This window comes from Paramisgurnus dabryanus, chromosome 21, assembly GCF_030506205.2.
Source record: "Paramisgurnus dabryanus chromosome 21, PD_genome_1.1, whole genome shotgun sequence".
NCBI classification, from domain to species: domain Eukaryota; kingdom Metazoa; phylum Chordata; class Actinopteri; order Cypriniformes; family Cobitidae; genus Paramisgurnus; species Paramisgurnus dabryanus.
Genome location: NC_133357.1, coordinates 17,444,770 through 17,461,948, shown reverse-complemented (window position 1 = coordinate 17,461,948; position 17,179 = coordinate 17,444,770). Strand labels below are relative to the sequence as shown.

General features: G+C 36.0%; 1 protein-coding gene across 5 annotated transcripts in view; it reads right to left on the bottom strand.

Moving 5' to 3' along the window:
• The window catches only part of atp2b3b (ATPase plasma membrane Ca2+ transporting 3b), a 66,587-nt gene that overhangs the window by 5,026 nt on the left and 44,382 nt on the right, over positions 1-17,179 (bottom strand). For 2 of the 5 annotated variants that reach the window (XM_065286004.2, XM_065286005.2), the window contains 5 exons: positions 16,989-17,179; positions 16,231-16,442; positions 15,907-16,014; positions 12,324-12,506; positions 8,471-8,624 (listed from right to left, as the gene is read on the bottom strand). In XM_065286004.2, coding sequence (XP_065142076.1) covers positions 8,471-8,624; positions 12,324-12,506; positions 15,907-16,014; positions 16,231-16,442; positions 16,989-17,179 — 848 coding nt within the window. The remainder of the gene's footprint in view (positions 1-8,470; positions 8,625-12,323; positions 12,507-15,906; positions 16,015-16,230; positions 16,443-16,988) is intronic. The other 3 variants (XM_065286002.2, XM_065286003.2, XM_065286006.2) reach the window with 2 other exon arrangements.

Genomic DNA, 17,179 nt, shown 5'->3' with positions numbered 1-17,179 from the left:
TCCAGTTTTGTAGTATAATTTTATGGTTTTATGGAACTGGAAAAAATTATGTTATAAATAAAACATACTGTCTCTTTCATTGGGAGTTTCTTCAACTATGGTGACTTTAAGAAAATAATATTTTAATTAATGCTGGGCAAAGATTAATCGCAAATAATCTCATACAAAATAAAAGTGAATTTTTGCATAATATATGAGTATATATATAATAATATACGATGTGTGTAATTATTATGTATATATAAATATATAAATACACACACATTCATGTACTGTATGTATTTAAGAAATATTTACATGTGTATATATATATATTGATTTATATTTTTAAATATTCTATATTAACAATAAAAATGGATATACAAATAAAAATGTTCTGAAATGTATATATGTAGGTGTGTGTGTTTAAATACATAATAATTACACACAATACAGACACATGGATTAGGCAAAAATGCACTTTTATTATGCGATTAATCGCGATTCATCTTTTCCCAGCACTAATTTTAATTTAATTTAAAATAATTAGTCTACTAACAATGTCCATCAATAGACAAACATGTATCATAAACGCTTTTCACTATAAATAAATAATTTTCTAATAGGGTCTAATAGCATTCTGAGATTTTGAATATTTTTATAGTATAATAATGGCATACTCACTAAATTTACAGCTAGCATTTTATGTATTCCAAAATTATTTTTTAATATTTAAAAAAAGTCCTTAATAAAAAAAACTAAACTAATTGTAATTTTAAATTAAGTACTGTGTAGAGTAAAAAAAAAAAACGTTACCGGGTAGGGTAAAGTATTAGCCTAAAGTAGGCTAATTTTAATAATTTTTGCACAATTTATATATACATACAAATAAATATGTGGTTTACAAATGGTCTCAATTAACATTTTATTTATTATTAATAATAAAAATGGTGATGATAATAATAATAATAATAATAATAATAAATTGTACATTATAATAATTATAAATGATAATTAATTATTTGTCAGTATACATAATAATCAATAAGGTAATTAATAATCAGTAAATTCATATCTGAAAAGTAGATTAATAATAAATTAGGAAAAATCTGGGACATAAAGGGACCTAAAGTTAAAGAAACACCCGAACATGAACTATCTGCATTTGTATGTTGGCTAATATAGTTTATGATAAATTGCTTCACGCATTCAGATCACATAGACTGCCAGGGGAAAGTTTTATAAAGACATCATCTGGACGGATGATGATGACTTCTCAGAGTCTATATTCACTTCCTGGCACTGAGCCATTGATTACATAACACCAACTGGTGTGACAGAAAACCTTATCAAGCACCATCACTCTTACATGAGCCGAGCAGGCGCAATAATACAAAGTCACAGCGTTTCTGCTTTCTTCAAAAGTCACCTTATCAGCACAAATAGATCACACCTTTGTACAGTATCATATGCCTAAAATTAAATTGTCTTTTTATCTGTAAGGACAACTACTCAGGATTACTGTTTAGATGACAGATTGAGTTGTGGATGTTTAAAGATGTGTGGAACAGCGTATTCGGTGAGAAATACAGCAGAGAGAGAGTCAGTGTCGTTTGGCATGCAGCAGAGCGGACGAGTGCAGATGACAAAGAAAGAAAAGCAGAGGAGTGTTGATGAGATCAGCTTCAGTCTGGTAATGCAGAAGAAAGTAAAAGGAACACAGGAACCCATCAGAAATCACAATGCTCATTGCAGTGCAGCTGTCTCGTGCTTGTGTGTTACAAGCTCAAAGTAAACATTCAAATGCATGATGGGAAGCAGTCAGAATCATGCAGCTGTAGCACATATACACACGTGCACATCTCCCATGTGTATATATTTAGAAGTGAAGAAGATTCAGGAGTACAATGCTTCGCTGTGGCCGCAGGCCGGTGCAACCCCCCACCCATTCCAACACTCACCCAGCAAAAGAAAAGAAGCTAAAATGACAGAGAACAAATTTACAGAGAGACAAAACAAACAAACAAACAAACAGGAAGGGACGGTCAAGCATTTGGTTAAGTGCTTATCTGTTTTTCCAAAGAGCCTGTTTGTTGCTTTGATAAAAAAATATTTTTGTTTTTACTTTTGTTTGTTTCTTTCTATTTTTTTGTTGCATGGATGCAGGTAAACGTTCGAGTATAGCGCCCACTTTTGGGAAACGTGTCTTTTCTCAACTGATTGATGTTTGCTCTCGGGCTCTGGATGTTTGAATGCTAGATTACTGTATCCACGCTGTCCTTCAAAGAAAAAAGCTTGATGGAAAAACTGTGTCATTAAAACGAAAAGAAAACACTCCTTTACTCAACAAATATTTCCCAAAGATGTCTGAAATAAAAATAGAGCAGAAAGACTTGAAGCAGAAAAAGTGATAAAATGCAGGAAAGGAGAGGAAGTAGTTAACAAAGCAGAGAAAACATGGCATAGTGAAGTTTGATGTTTGTCTGAGAGGTTTATTAATCATGTGGATGAGAGATCAGTGGCCAAGATATTCATTACAACACTGTCGGAAATTAATACTCCAAAAATGGTCTGTTGCTGTCACTTCACCTTTGCACTTCAAAGTTCATATTAGTACCTATGAGGTACATACTGGTATATACCTAATGTATACAGCTGTACATAAATGGTAAATATTATTTTTAAAGGGTACTGCCCCAGTGACAGCTTGGGAGACAACTTTATAAATATGAATATGATCCCTTAACTGTGGTGTTTTAATCAACAAATTTTAAAGCAGATATTTTATTTAGTAAACTGAAAGCGTTGTTCTTTCCCTCTGTGTAAATATATAGGTTTCATAAAATAATTATTTACAACAATAATATAAATATTTTATGTAAAAAAAAATCTAAATTATTATTCTTGTAATCTTTATCTAAATATTTGTTAAAGCAATTTTATAATTATTATATTACGTTTTACGACAAAGGATTTGTAATTCAGCAAAATAAAAGAAATATATTAAGATATTTCTGAATATTTTAGCGATAAGCTGTATAAATACTTTACCAAAAAAATCTACTTTATCTGGTGGAAAGATTAACAGAGTGATATAAATATGATTATTTTTATCAGCGCTTAAATAAACCTCAAATGGACATTCCTGCTATGAGAATACAGTATATTTTCATCTGCCCTTAGCAGTGAACCATTACCATACAAGGCAAATTTTTACCGTTCTGGAGATAAACAAGAATATGCGTAGCAGTGCTGTGCCTCTTCTCATCATGAACCCATTTCACCAAAACAAACTAAAAGATCTGTTAACTATTTTTATGTGAGACAGATAAAAGAAAAATAATTGCATATTTTTGGAGAGCTGGGGTGAGTGATTGATCTAAATATAGCATTTCCCTTACTTTTGCCAAAAGGACAAGATACATATAAAGTAAAAAAATATATTTATGTAAACGTCAATATTAAAGGGATAGTTCGGCCAAAAATGATATTAAACCCATGATTTACTCACCCCCAAGCTGTCCGAGTTGCATATGTTCATAGTTTTTCAGACAAACACATTTTCGGATATTTTAGAAAATGTTTTAGATCTTTCAGTTGATTAAATGTGAAGTTACGGGGTCCACGACCTTCAAGTCCAAAAAAAGTGCGTCCATCCTTCACAAAATAAATCCAAACGGCTCCAGGATGATAAACAAAGGTCTTCTGAGGGTAATCTGCACGGTGATGTTGTAGAAATATCCATATTTAAAACTTTATTAACGTAAATAACTACCTTCCGGTAGCGCCGCCATCTTAGACTCCTCTGTATTCAGGAGAGAGTATTAGCGTAGTGTACGCACTTTTCTTAGTGACGTATGACAAATTCGGAGGGCGGGGGCACAGAGCAGCAGCAGAGTAGCCTTCATAGGCTGCGTAAGCTCTCATCCTGAATGCGGACCCGACTAAGATGGCGGCGCTACCGGAAGGTATTTATTTTAGTTTATACAGTTTTAAATATGGATATTTCTACAACAACACTGCGCGGATTACCCTCAGAAGACCTTTGTTTATCATCCTGGAGCCGTTTGGATTTATTTTGTGAAGGATGGACGCACTTTTTTTGGACTTGAAGGTTGTGGACCCCGTAACATTACATTTAATCAACTGAAAGATCTAAAACATTTTCTAAAATATCCGAAAATCTGTTTGTCTTAAAAACGATGGACATATGCAACTCTGACAGCTTGGGGGTGAGTAAATCATGGGTTTAATATCATTTTTGGCCGAACTATCCCTTTAAGTGCTTTATTAAGTACTAATTTTTGACATGAAGATACTGAATGATGCTTCAACTGAAGTTAGCATTCATTCACAAATCAAAGGCATAACTAAAGAAGAACAACAAAATAGATGCAAGTGTGGAATAAAGTGGATAGTGACATTTTAACATAAACCTCCACGCGCACACACACACACAGAATGAATAAATGTGATGCCAAGTGCACAGATATGCATGATACACAACACAAACTGTCAGCCACAAATAAAAATGATATATGATGGTTAAAATCTTAACACGTCTACCCTGAAACAAAGAAAAATTGACAAACATGAAGAAACAGCAGTAAAAAGAATTTCACTTTAAAAAATGCTGGGTTGTGTTCAACCCAAAGTTGGGTCAAAAAGGGACGAACCCAGCCACTGGGTTAAATAAACCCAGAAAATGTTTACATTTGATCCACAATGGGTTAAAATAACCCAGCATTTTGTGTTGAAACAACCCAGCATATGTTGAAGTACTACGCAATGGGTTAGCTTTGTCACATTTTCACTTAACGCTGGGTTAAAGGTCACATTCTTTCTGAACCCTATTTTTTTAAACCCTAGTTAGTGTGTAATGTTGCTATAATAGCATAAATAATACCTGTAAAATGATAAAGCTCAAAGTTCACTGCCAAGCGATATATTTTCTGTAACAGAATTCCCCTTTCAAAGCCTATAGGGAACGTCCCATTTGGACTACAGCCCTCTACTTCCTGCTTTAATGACGTCACTAGAACAGTTTTTTGACTAAACTCCGCCCACATAAATACGTCAGTCACCAGCTTTGTCTCAAACGGCTCTGCTAAGCTAAGTTGCTGTTGAATCACAACACACTAAACAAACTACACAATCAGAACTCATTACGTATTTCTGAAGGAGGGACTTCATAGAACAAGGAAGACATCAGCCCGTTTTGAGGACAGTGAAAACAGCGCTATACATATAAGTAAATTTTGTGAAAAATACTGCGTTTTTTTACACGTGAAACATGAACATATGTTATATTGCGCACTGTAAACACAACCAAAGCTTCAAAAACACAGAAAGAACAGGACCTTTAAAAATAACCCTGCATTTTTAAGGTTCAAACAACTCCGAGGAATAGTTCATCCAAAAAAAATGCTGTCATCATTTATCCACAGCCAGATGTTTATCTAAACTCACATGACATTCTTCTGCAGAACACAAAATAATTATTTATAGCATTCAAGCTGCTTTATTCATTACCGTTAAAGGTAATTGTGATCATGTGATCATCAAGTAAAACGTTCAGGGCATCTGTTGAATGGCTTAAGAGTATTTAACACAATCTCATGGCAATTTGTAGCTATTTTACGAGGTGGCTAATTTGTTGGATTTCCTTTGTTTGTTTCTGGTTCTGGGTTTAGAGGTGCGGTTAGGGCTTCATTATTCCTTTTTTCTAATAATCATGTTTTTTTATGACTCGTACAGATTCATCTGAATTAGTCACCTCATAAAATATTTATGAATTCCTGTGAAATTTGTATTTTGAATGCAGCACATGAGTCATGTGGACTACTTTCATGCATGGCAGGACGACTTCAGTCACCATCCAATTCTACTGTATCTGATATATTGCCCTTGAATTTGTGCAGTTTAAATATATAGTATATAAATACAGTGGGGAAAATAAGTATTTGACACATCAGCATTTTTATCAATAAGGAGATTTCTAAGTGGGCTACTGACACAAAATTTCCACCAGATGTATCCATCAAGCCAAATATTGAATTCATACAAAAAACCAGAACATTTAAGTATACAAGTTGAGTCATAATAAATAAAGTGAAATGTCACCGGTAAAAAGCATTGGTGGACATTTCAGCAAGACAATCCCAAACACAAGGCCAAGGAAACAATGAAGTGATCAGTCAATCACCTGACCTATATCCCATAGACAATCTATGGAGAGAACTGAAGATCAAAGTTCAAGGCCCAAGGAACCTATAATACCATTTTGTGGTCATATGGATTTAAAGACCATTTGTGTGGAAGAATGGGCCAGAATCACTTTTGAGCAATGCAAACAACTAGTCTTTCCATACAAGAGGCGTCTAGAAGCTGTAATAACCAACAAAAGCTTTTCTACATAAATAAAGTGTTTTCAATACTTATTCCCTGTGTCATTTCACTTTATTTATTATGACTCAACTTGTATACTTAAATGTTCTGATTTCTTTGAATGAATTCAATATTTGGCTTGATGGATACATCTGGTGGAAATTGTGTCAATAGCCCACTTAGAAACCCCCTTACTGATAAAAATGCTGCGTGTCAAATACTTATTTTCCCCGCTGTATATCAGATTTATGTGGAATGAAACAGAGCAGCATGGAATTTTCTTTAGGTGAACTATCCCTTGTAAGACACGCTGCCAGTAAAGATGATTTTAAACCAGGAACATTTCTTTAAAAACTATATCTAGACATATACTAAGGTGCTAAGTTTATATAATTAAAGGTCATTTGTTAGTTAGGACTGTGAAGAGCACAGATGTCCACGGTGGAGAAAATAGGAAACAACAGATTGAAGTCATGACAGTGAACCATGAAACAGAGAAAGAGGCTGTGAAAGTCTGTGAAAGGGAGTCATTGGCACAAAGAGATTAGATGCTTTCACACATGATGAAGGGATTTAAAATGCATCATCTGAAAATAAGTAATAATAAGAAAAGAGAAGGAAAGAGAGAGACAGAGAGAAGAAACTTATAGGGCTTTATACTCGAAGGTTTACCCCTGTGTAGGGCTTAACAGCCATAGCAGCACACAGTATCTACTGTATACTTACTGGAAATTCATTTGCTGTACTGTACGTTTTTAGTAAACCACGCTTGACAACAGACAAGTGTGCCATTTTCTCTCTGCATTCTCGTTGTGCACATGTGAACTAAATATTACCTGAACAGGTTCAATACAGAAGCAAGTTATGCTTCTCACCAATTATACAACTGTTATATGTATAAAACAATTATTTTATAATTGTCTGAAATTGATTAAATACATTTCAGAGTTGAAGTGTGTGATTTTAAAAGAGACAACTCCAAGTAAAGGCCTTAGTATACTTCACTTTTTATGTGTACGTAAGGGTCAGTGTACAGTGCACGTGACGCACATACTGTACACGCACCACCAGATATTTTTAACAATGCATAATTTGTACAGTATGTACATGTAGGCCAGTGGAGGTATAGCAATTTGTCACCATATGCATTTAGTGCAATCAAATGAAGCATACTTGGGCATTGCATTCAAGCAATACAGGTACGCGTGAAAAAAACGAAGTATACTTGGTCTTTAAGCCGTGACAAAACATTCAAAATATTGCTCTGTTTGCTTGGGCAACCCACAACAAAGCTATTAGCTTTACCAATAACATAACTTTTAGGGTGGGGCATTTACTTTTTCGACCAATGAAAGACAGAGGCACTGTTCAAGTGACCAAATCATTATTTAGCAAATGCTAACGCTAACAGAAATCACAGACTTCAGCTTTAAAGAAAGGAATATAATTGTTTTGTGCTATACACACCACACTGATGTTGTCAGGTAATCTGTTCACTTTTGAACAGAGATAACAGAGAGAATGGCTTATCGAGAAAAAAGGATTTGAGAACAAAACCAACGCCGTCAGACAACAAAGAAGAACCCGACGGCAAGAGAAAAGGCCCGACACAGCAAGACACCACGTAGAGATTGAGGTAAAGGAGAGGAGGGGGACACAAACAGCGGCCCACGGAGGATCAGTCAAAGCCAGACAGGCTGTCTTGCAAAGAGACACTCAACCACAAAGATATCACGACTACAAACAAAGAACAAGAGATAGAAAGTACAACCGCACACACGGTAGGCTGTGTTTGTTAATGTATGTTCGTGTTCTGAGATTCCTACTGTTAAGACCAGCAAATGTTGGCATGAGGGGCTGGTGTGCCAGGCTTCTAGTTTAACCAGCAAGGCCTCTATGGTTAACCAGCTAGACCATGCACCAACCCAACTGTGAACCAACAAGGGCATTTATGCTAGTTTAAGCAAGTCTTATCAGCAGGGATGCTTTATGTACATGGAGACACAATGTGTGCATTTGTTTAGTGATATTTTTTGCTGTTGTAAGTGTACTTGTTGTGTTTGTGTGATGTCTGACACAGGTAGGGTAAAGCAGGAGAACTCACTCCCGGGAGCGCCGCTCGTATTGGCAGTGGAGAGAACTACATGAGTGGGGGTAGAAATATTGGTTACGTCATGGAGTTGGCTGAGCACTGAGGAGCGACGTCTCACTGCACCCTGAAACGAACCACTTCTCTTGAACGTACTCACTACCTCCATCTGCAGGAGAGAGAGAGAACCACATCATATACACACTCAGATCGAGAGAGAGATAGAGAGAGAAGAGGAGGAAAGAGGGAGCAGAGCGAGAAGAAAATAAACTTGTGATATAATTCACCTGGTAAGGGTTATCTTATCTTTACAAATACCACTAGTGTACTAAAAGGCACCGCTTTTAACAATAAAGGAACATTCAGCCGAAAAGGAAAATTTTGTCATTATTTACTCACTCAAATTTCATTCCAAACACACATGCTGTTTTATATCATGAAGCATAATTGTTTTAACACAGTTTAAAAACACAGTTCCTTTGAAGAGCTCAAATGCAAAAGTAACTAAACGCCACCTCTGTCAAAAATACGATAATAATATTAACCGAATGCTCTCGGCACGCATCATATGTTCATCAAATTCTTTCACTTCAAATCTGCTTAATCCTGGCCTCAAGTCATTCAGAAGCGCCACTTTGTACACCATGTAGATTTTTCAGCAAAGTCCTCAAAGTGCAGAAGTCGAATGTAAAACGGCCGTGGATCACATTCAAACTTGGGTGGATTACTTGGACCTGAATACAACAAGAATGTGGCAGCCACAGTGATTTTGTCATTATTTGTAATGTTTCTAGTTGCATCTTTAGTGAATTTTCCCCCCCAAAAAACTTGCATGCACTTAGAGGGGTTTGCAGCGAAAGACGGCCAAATTTTTTAAACACACTGTAAAAATCCAACTTACGTTTAGTTGAAGAAATAAGAAGACAAGAAAATTTGAAATAACTCAACAAATTATTAGATAGAAATTTTAAGAGAATTAGTATGGCCATATTAATATTTTAAGCTGAAAGAATTAAAAGGTCTATGTTTGTTTATAAATAAGCGAGCACTGGATTATGAGCATGCTTAGTTCAAAGGTATTTGGTTTGATGCCATTTTTGGCATTTCTTCTACATCAAGGATTGCCATACCCTGGGATTGTTTGTTGTTTCTGGTTCTTACATGTAAATTTTACTAAATGCAAAAGATGAGATGATTTTTTAACTGAGTGGAATACAACAGGATCACATTTCAAATTTTGTTGTTTTAGCATTTTGGACCCATAAATCAAAAGTCTTAGTTCATGTAACTTTTTGACCTAAAAATAATCCATACACGTAATCTTTCAAGTTCACTGAACTTAAAATTGGAAGAATGTTTTGGGGAATAACCCTAATCCATTCCGCTTAAAATAAAATTTTTATACGATGTTATTTTGTTGTAAAATATAATTTTCTATGAAGCTACCATAAAGATGATCATTGTTTGCTTTGGTAAACACAGACCTTTTTAATGGGTCCCTAACGTAAGTGTTTTCAGCAATATAAAAATAGTCTCTGGTATCCCCAGAATGTGTCTTTAAGTTTCAGCTCAAAATACACCACAGATCTTTAATTGAAAACAACAATTTGTGGCTGCAATAAAAAACGCGCTTCATTAAATGCAAAGAAAACTTTTGTTCCCCTCCCCGTATGCAAAAAGGTTGAACTACGAGCTCATAAGGCAGAGTCTGTGAGTGAGCAGTCATGGGTGGGACGTAATCAATGTGACATCACATTGCTAGGGGATCCCGACCAGCCTGTTCTGGGTGACTGTTGCGGTTTAAAGGAGATTACACAAAAAAGAAAAGAGAGATTTGTATAATAACATGATTCTACACACATACTGGCAACTAAAAGTGCATTTTTTAGGTTAGGGAGGCTTTAAAGACATCAGGCTTCACTCCACAATAATAGAAATGTAAGTCTTTGCATTTCCTGAGTTATGATATTATTTAAGACGCTATATGAACCTTTATATTGTCATTAAAGTGAAATTGCTGAACCTAAACATAAGATTCTGATGAAAAAAGCGAATTTACAAGAAAACATGTTGGATGCACTTAGAGGGTTTTGCTTCTGAACTCTTCACTTATTTTAATATTTCAAAATGATCTTAATCAAAACGAAGTAAACTTTTAGTCTACGTCCACCTCTAGATATTAAATTATTTTTATTTGACATCTGTGTTAGTAGAACAGCATGCTGCTTTGGGATGGCATGAGGATTGGTAAATAATGAGTACATTTTCATTTTTGGGTGAACTAGTTCTTTAAGACTTGGTGTGTACATCCTGAAGTGTGTGATTTCATAAGAAATGGGATATGGTTAAAAACAACTCATTTTGCTGAAATTACACACGTCACCAAAGATATGACTTGTTTTTTATCTCCTCTGCACAAATAATGAGATAGAATATAATTTTTATAAAATGTTTTTATTGTAATTGGACCTTCATTGATAAAATAAAATCATAAATCTTGCTTTACAATCAAAGCTACCACAAGACACCTTTGCAACCACACCCTGCAAAATGTCTGAAACACACACGGTATGAACCAATCCTACGCTACGGTATAAATTTCAACCCTTTTTCAACCCCAAGTTCAGCAGGCCAGACCAAAATGGCCAGTCATGTAAAAAGATGCAATGATCTTGCACAACAAATCATCTGTAACTAATCTGCAAACGCTCTCAAAAACACAACGTCGAAATATGGAGATGCTCTTCAGTAGGGCCACGCTGGATGAAAGCTGTGATCAGATTAAGCAGACTAATGATGCGCCGCTACCCGTTATAATGCGTGTCATGATTTGCTTACTCAGTGTTGAGCAGTAAGGCAATCAATTGAAACCTCGTAAGGACCTTTACAAGCACTTCACCAATCTATACACCACACTCTGATTTAAAAATATATCCTCATAATGTTTATCCCATCATATCTCCTCACTGATGGCACATATTAGCAAAAACACCAAACGAGAGCATGTTATATTGTTAAACATGTAAGTGTTTGTGCATGTGGTTTTAAATGCATGTTATAGATATCCTTTAAAGTTACAGTAACTATTATTGAGAGCATCACAGCCAACCTTCTCTACTTCAAATAAAGTTCACTGTGATAGAGAGACATAGCAGAGGTCCACTCAGTTAACAAGAACCATAACTCAATACAGCAATTAGACAATTCAACCATTCATTCATTCACTAAGACTATGTTTCGTTTCCTTCAATATTTCACAGTAGGAAGCAGCATGTGCTCACAACGAGACTCTTAGAGAGTTTAAGCTAGTATTTACCAACAGGGAATTCCAAGGAAGAATAAATATTATTATAAGGTGCACAAAATGTAATACGTTTTGATACTAATACTAATGTGTCAAACATTGTTCAGATCCTCAACAAATGTTCCTAAGACTCTATAAGGTCATTCTCAAACCCCATACAGCCAGTCTGGGTGCGATTGAGGCAAATGAGTTACTAAGCAATATATTAGGACTTTAAACGACTCGTGTTTCATGACAGAGTTACAAACAGAGCTCTGAACATGTGACAGGGGAATGTTATAGATTCTTGTCAGGAAAATCTATACTCATTTAGCGAAGGGTCCCAACAGTGGGCAGCATAGAGATATAGAGAGGAGAGAGCAAAAGAGAAAGAAAGAGGCAAGGATGAGCTAATGTAGGTGACTTAGAAAAGGTCTAAAGAAGAGGAAGAAGGAAACAAAAGGAGAAGCAAAAGAACATTCTTTGAGGAGACTTAAGTTCTACTGTCTGTGGATATCATATCACTATTGCTACTTTTACAAGTGGGATTGTAAGGTCAGAGATGAGGGGTATCATGCACAGCACCTGTGTCTGGATACGGTTAAGGCCTCTGAACCAGAGGATCTGACCCCTGCGTAGTTCTCGCTCTGCATGGTCAATCTCTTCCTCATCCTCGGCCAGCTCATCTTCCGTCATCTCGTCTGTTCCCGGCCCGTGGCCCGCCTCCTTCAGACATTTCAGGTGACTTGTGGGAACTGTTGCGATCACCTGAGATGAAGAGAGAGATTTTTTGAAGCAAGTGATATGGGTATTAAATGGCTTATGCAGATAAAGTGTTCTTAAGTGTTTAAAAATTCTTGAATGTCACTATACATCAAGTAACAAAATATGAATAAGTTTTCACAAGGAAATATCACAAGCAAAAATTTCACCACAGAAGGTTTCCTTGTTTTAAATTGAATTTTGGTATCAAGCTTAGTGGAATATGTCCATAAATAGGGCCAGATTTACTAATACTGTGTTAACTTCCGGTTAGTCTGAGGAAGGGTTGTAGAGACCCGAAACGTCACTCCAAATAAATTTATGAAAGGGAGCTTTTTGGTGTGCGGATCCTTCTCTTTTTACTTTTTCCAGATTTACTAATAGCCATAATTTTGGCGTTAAATAATGACTGTTGGGATTTACTAAAGACGCAGTGGAATATTAGCGCTGAAAAGGTGTGGTCTAGTTATTTTGACCTTATTGCATATGCTTTTCTAGGAGTTTCCATTTTAGATGCAAAATTTATAGGAGGAGATTATTTAAATGACTCATTTGTTGCATGTGTAATATTTTTCTTAATAAAATATATTATTTTATATTTTATTTTGCCTTTACACGGACCACTAGTGGTCGGCGGACCACAGTTTGAGAATGGCCGCCTTAAATGATTTTGCGCTTGAAATGGCTGCAGTTGTAGCTGATAGAAGGCTTGGCATAGATCAGAGAGCACGTGTTAAAAGGCAGAGGATTTTTTCCACACGTAACAGTTTATTTGGAATGTCAGGAACATATTATTCAAAAATATTGTTTGCACAATATTGCATGTTATTTTTTGCATAAAGAAAAACACCACCGTTTGACTATGTTCCTAACTCAACTTAAACAAATTAAAACATACCTATCTTTTTTCAATGCGTCAGGGGCATTGCTAGACATAAAGCTCTACTGGGGCACAGGCCCCCAATTTTTTGCTCTTTTTTTTTTTGAAAGCCTGCTGTGTGCGAGAAGTGTGCAACACTTCTATACAATGTCATTTGCTTAACCCACTATTCTAGTGCAACAGTAACTGCGGAAGATACTTATATACAAGTGTAATCTTCATCATACCTAACATTATTAACATGTTTGAAAGCATAAATGGCATAACATGTTTGGAAATAATGACAGCAGAGAAATATTTTCTACATTATACAATGATAGCAATGATTAATAACTTATTTTTACAAGAATATTTTAAGAAACCATTCATTTTATGACTGCTATACTAAATAATCTCAGTCATAGATGCTAACTGTTTATAGTGTCCTAGAGTTAAATATTAGTAAACTAAATATTAATTTCATATCTCAAAATACAGAACAGTATAACACATACATCGTTGATTTTCTCAGCAACGATGCAATTCTATAGACTTGATAAGAGGTTTTCCTGAGATTTTCCTCTAATGTTTGAGACCTGACAGGGTCAGGATGTAGTTTGTCTTAACTCCCTTAAACTCATAATCTATCATTTCTGCTTCCCTTTCCCTGCTTTGCACAAAACATTTCTTATGTCCATCTACAGAAGCCAATAATGATCGAGTCAAAATAAGATTAGAATTATTATTTAGAAACTTACTTTAGTTTCGTTATGCTTTCATAAGCACTCGCGTGGCGTCACCTTTTGAATGCGGTTGTGCCCGGTGAACGCAAATGCGCGCGTCCATGGATACATGCGTGCACGCGTCAATTCGACTGCTTCGTCGCAGCCTAAATTGGGTAACTACTTTGCATAAACATCCGTTTTTGCCGCGATTGTCTTTGTAAAGGAATACACTAGTTAACTGCTAAAATTTAAACTTGAGATTTACACCGGGGCACAAAAGATTTACACTGGGGCACGTGCCCCAGTAAAAGGGGTCTAGCGACGCCCCTGCAATGCGTGCACTTTTAATCTTTGTACATCGCGTTGTGAATGTGTTAGCATTTAGCCTAGCCCCATTCGTTCCTATGGTTTCAAACAGGGATGAATTTAGAAGCCACCAAACACTTCCATGTTTTCCATATTTAAAGACTGTTCCATAAGTAGTTACACGAGTAAGTATGGTGGCACAAAATAAAACTTTTGTTTGGAGCCAAAGGAATGAATAGGGGTAGGCTAAATGCTAACACATTTAAGAGGCGCTGTACAAAGATTAAAAGTGCACGCATTGAAAAAAGTTAGGGACGTATTAATTCATCCAAGTTGAGGTAAAAACACAGTAAAATATTAAAAACTGTGGTGTTTTCCTTTAAGTAAATTAAAGAGGAGTCACTAAACTCAAGCGCATTAGGCATAGGATCACCCGCAACTCATCAGCTTTGCTTATTTCAACCCTTAACTAATGTGCGCTGCTCTTAGTAGATTGCGTTGGTCATTATGGAAATCAGCTGTTGCTCCTGTGTTAATTTGCACATTTTAAGCAAATAACCCGCAAATACTTTCATCAGCGCTTTTTTGGAATTGCCCTCTTGCTGTAATTTGTCCCGTTTAGTAAATCTGGCCCTTAATGTGATAAAATACATCTATGAATCCTCTGCAAGGAAACCTGTGTGTCCAAGTGTTCAAATACTCACTGTATTTTATACAATATAATGGTTGAAAATAAGATATAAGATACATATAAACTGCTTAATTTTACTTCAATTCAAACATTATTTTTCGCAACATTTTACTCAAAAAGCACTAAACACCCTACTGAAAATAAAACAGCTAATCCAGCATAAGCTGGTGTAGCAAGCTGGTTTATAGCTGTGTTTTGGACCAGCTTATGCCAGGTTTAGCTGGGGTTTTTCAGTAGAGAATGTGACACTAAGGGTACATTTACATGACAACAATGTTGTACAAAAGGAAACTATTTTTCTATATCTTTCTGAACAATAAGTACACACGACAATGCTGTCACACAGACCTATGAAGTCAACAATTAACACTGTAGTACTTGTGCCAGGCCAGTAGATGGCGGTGTTACTTTGTAAATAAACACCTTAGAGGCATGCTGCGCACATACGCATTCTCCACAGAGCGATAAATAAAATAAAAAAATCAAACCATCGAGCAGTTTTCTTTCGACAGACGATGAGGTAGGTTTTACTACAAGTGACCCTAACACAAAGTTAACACGGAGACACCAAGGGTTATCGAAAACTTGCACTTTGAAACCCGTCTACAAAAGTTTGCACCATCAGAATCCCAAAAGTTGTTGTCATGTAAAAGAACAACCAAACCGCATAAAAAAATGTCACGGTTGTCGTGTAAACATCCCCCAGTTGAAATCACCACTTCTGTATCAGTCAATCAGACTGTAATTGTAATATCTGAAAAAAATCTTGTTTTTTTTTAAATATGATAGTTAATAGTTTTTCTTCTAAATTGTGTTTTCTCCTACCTGTCCCCACAGCAGTTCTCCAACTCCCACGAAGAGACACCAAAGCCACTGCTCCATATTTAGAGGGGCACAGCTGAAGGGCTTCCCCCCAAACTGAACAATCACAATCTGCAGAGATCAACACTCTTTCACAGTCCAGAACTAAACACTGAGGTTTGCACCGTCTACTGCACATCTCTCACATTTTGATTCTTTACTACAAACAAGGACAGACAAAATCTGCAGACAGTATCTATAGATGTTGATAATTTTTGTTTAACTATAGATGTTATTTATAGTTAAACAAGCATTATCAAATTAGCCAAAAATTTAAACAATTCTGACCTGCACTGCAAACGTTCCCAGAACAATGCTGCAGAAGATTGGATTTCCGAAAATGCCATCAAACACGTTCCTTTCTCCGTGGATCTTTCGAGCGTTGATCTCATTGAAGAGCTGCATTAGGACAAAGGTGTTGAAAATGATGGTGTAGTGTTCGGATGGCGGGGAGTGTAAGGGGGCGTTACGGCCGCTGTCGATGTTGAAGATTTTCTCTCCTTTGTAGGATGGAAGTAAGAAAGAACAGTGTTTAGAAACTGTGGCAGTTCTGGGCAGGTTTTATTCATGAATTAATAATGGTTCATTTTTTTAATGATATGATGCATCATGCAGTGCTGCAATTTATAAACAAATGGAATGTTCATGTTTAGTGACAATAATTCCCAGATTAAATAGATTGACATCTTATTTTTTTATCAGTATAAAATCCTATTTGTGATCAGATTTTTTTAATATATGGCCAGTTGCACAACCCACCAATAACATTAGGTCATCTAGCATTAGTAAAACATACTGTTACCAGCATGGACCTGGCAACCTCCAGCAGTATACGTGTAATGGGGAGCCATCATCTAAATCAGGGGTTTTCAGACTGGCGTCAAACGTAGCCAATTATATTAGTTATACATAAAATAAGTACATTTATATATATATTTTTACATAGGAGTTTCATCATAGGGGTTCTCTCAGGTTCATCATATTTGGGGGTCCTTGTCATTATAAAATTTAAAACCATGTAATACTTGGCAAACTCTCCGTCTTACCGACGAACAACAGGGTAAAGATAATGACCAGCTGATAGACTCCATGACCCAGGATGTTCTTCATCATAGTGAGGGAGATGAGAGGGTTGTTGCGGCCGTATGGTTTCCTCAGCAACAGAGCTTCGGTGGGCGGCTCAGTGGCCAAAGCCAAAGAGGCAAAAGTATCCATGATCAGATTGACCCATAACATC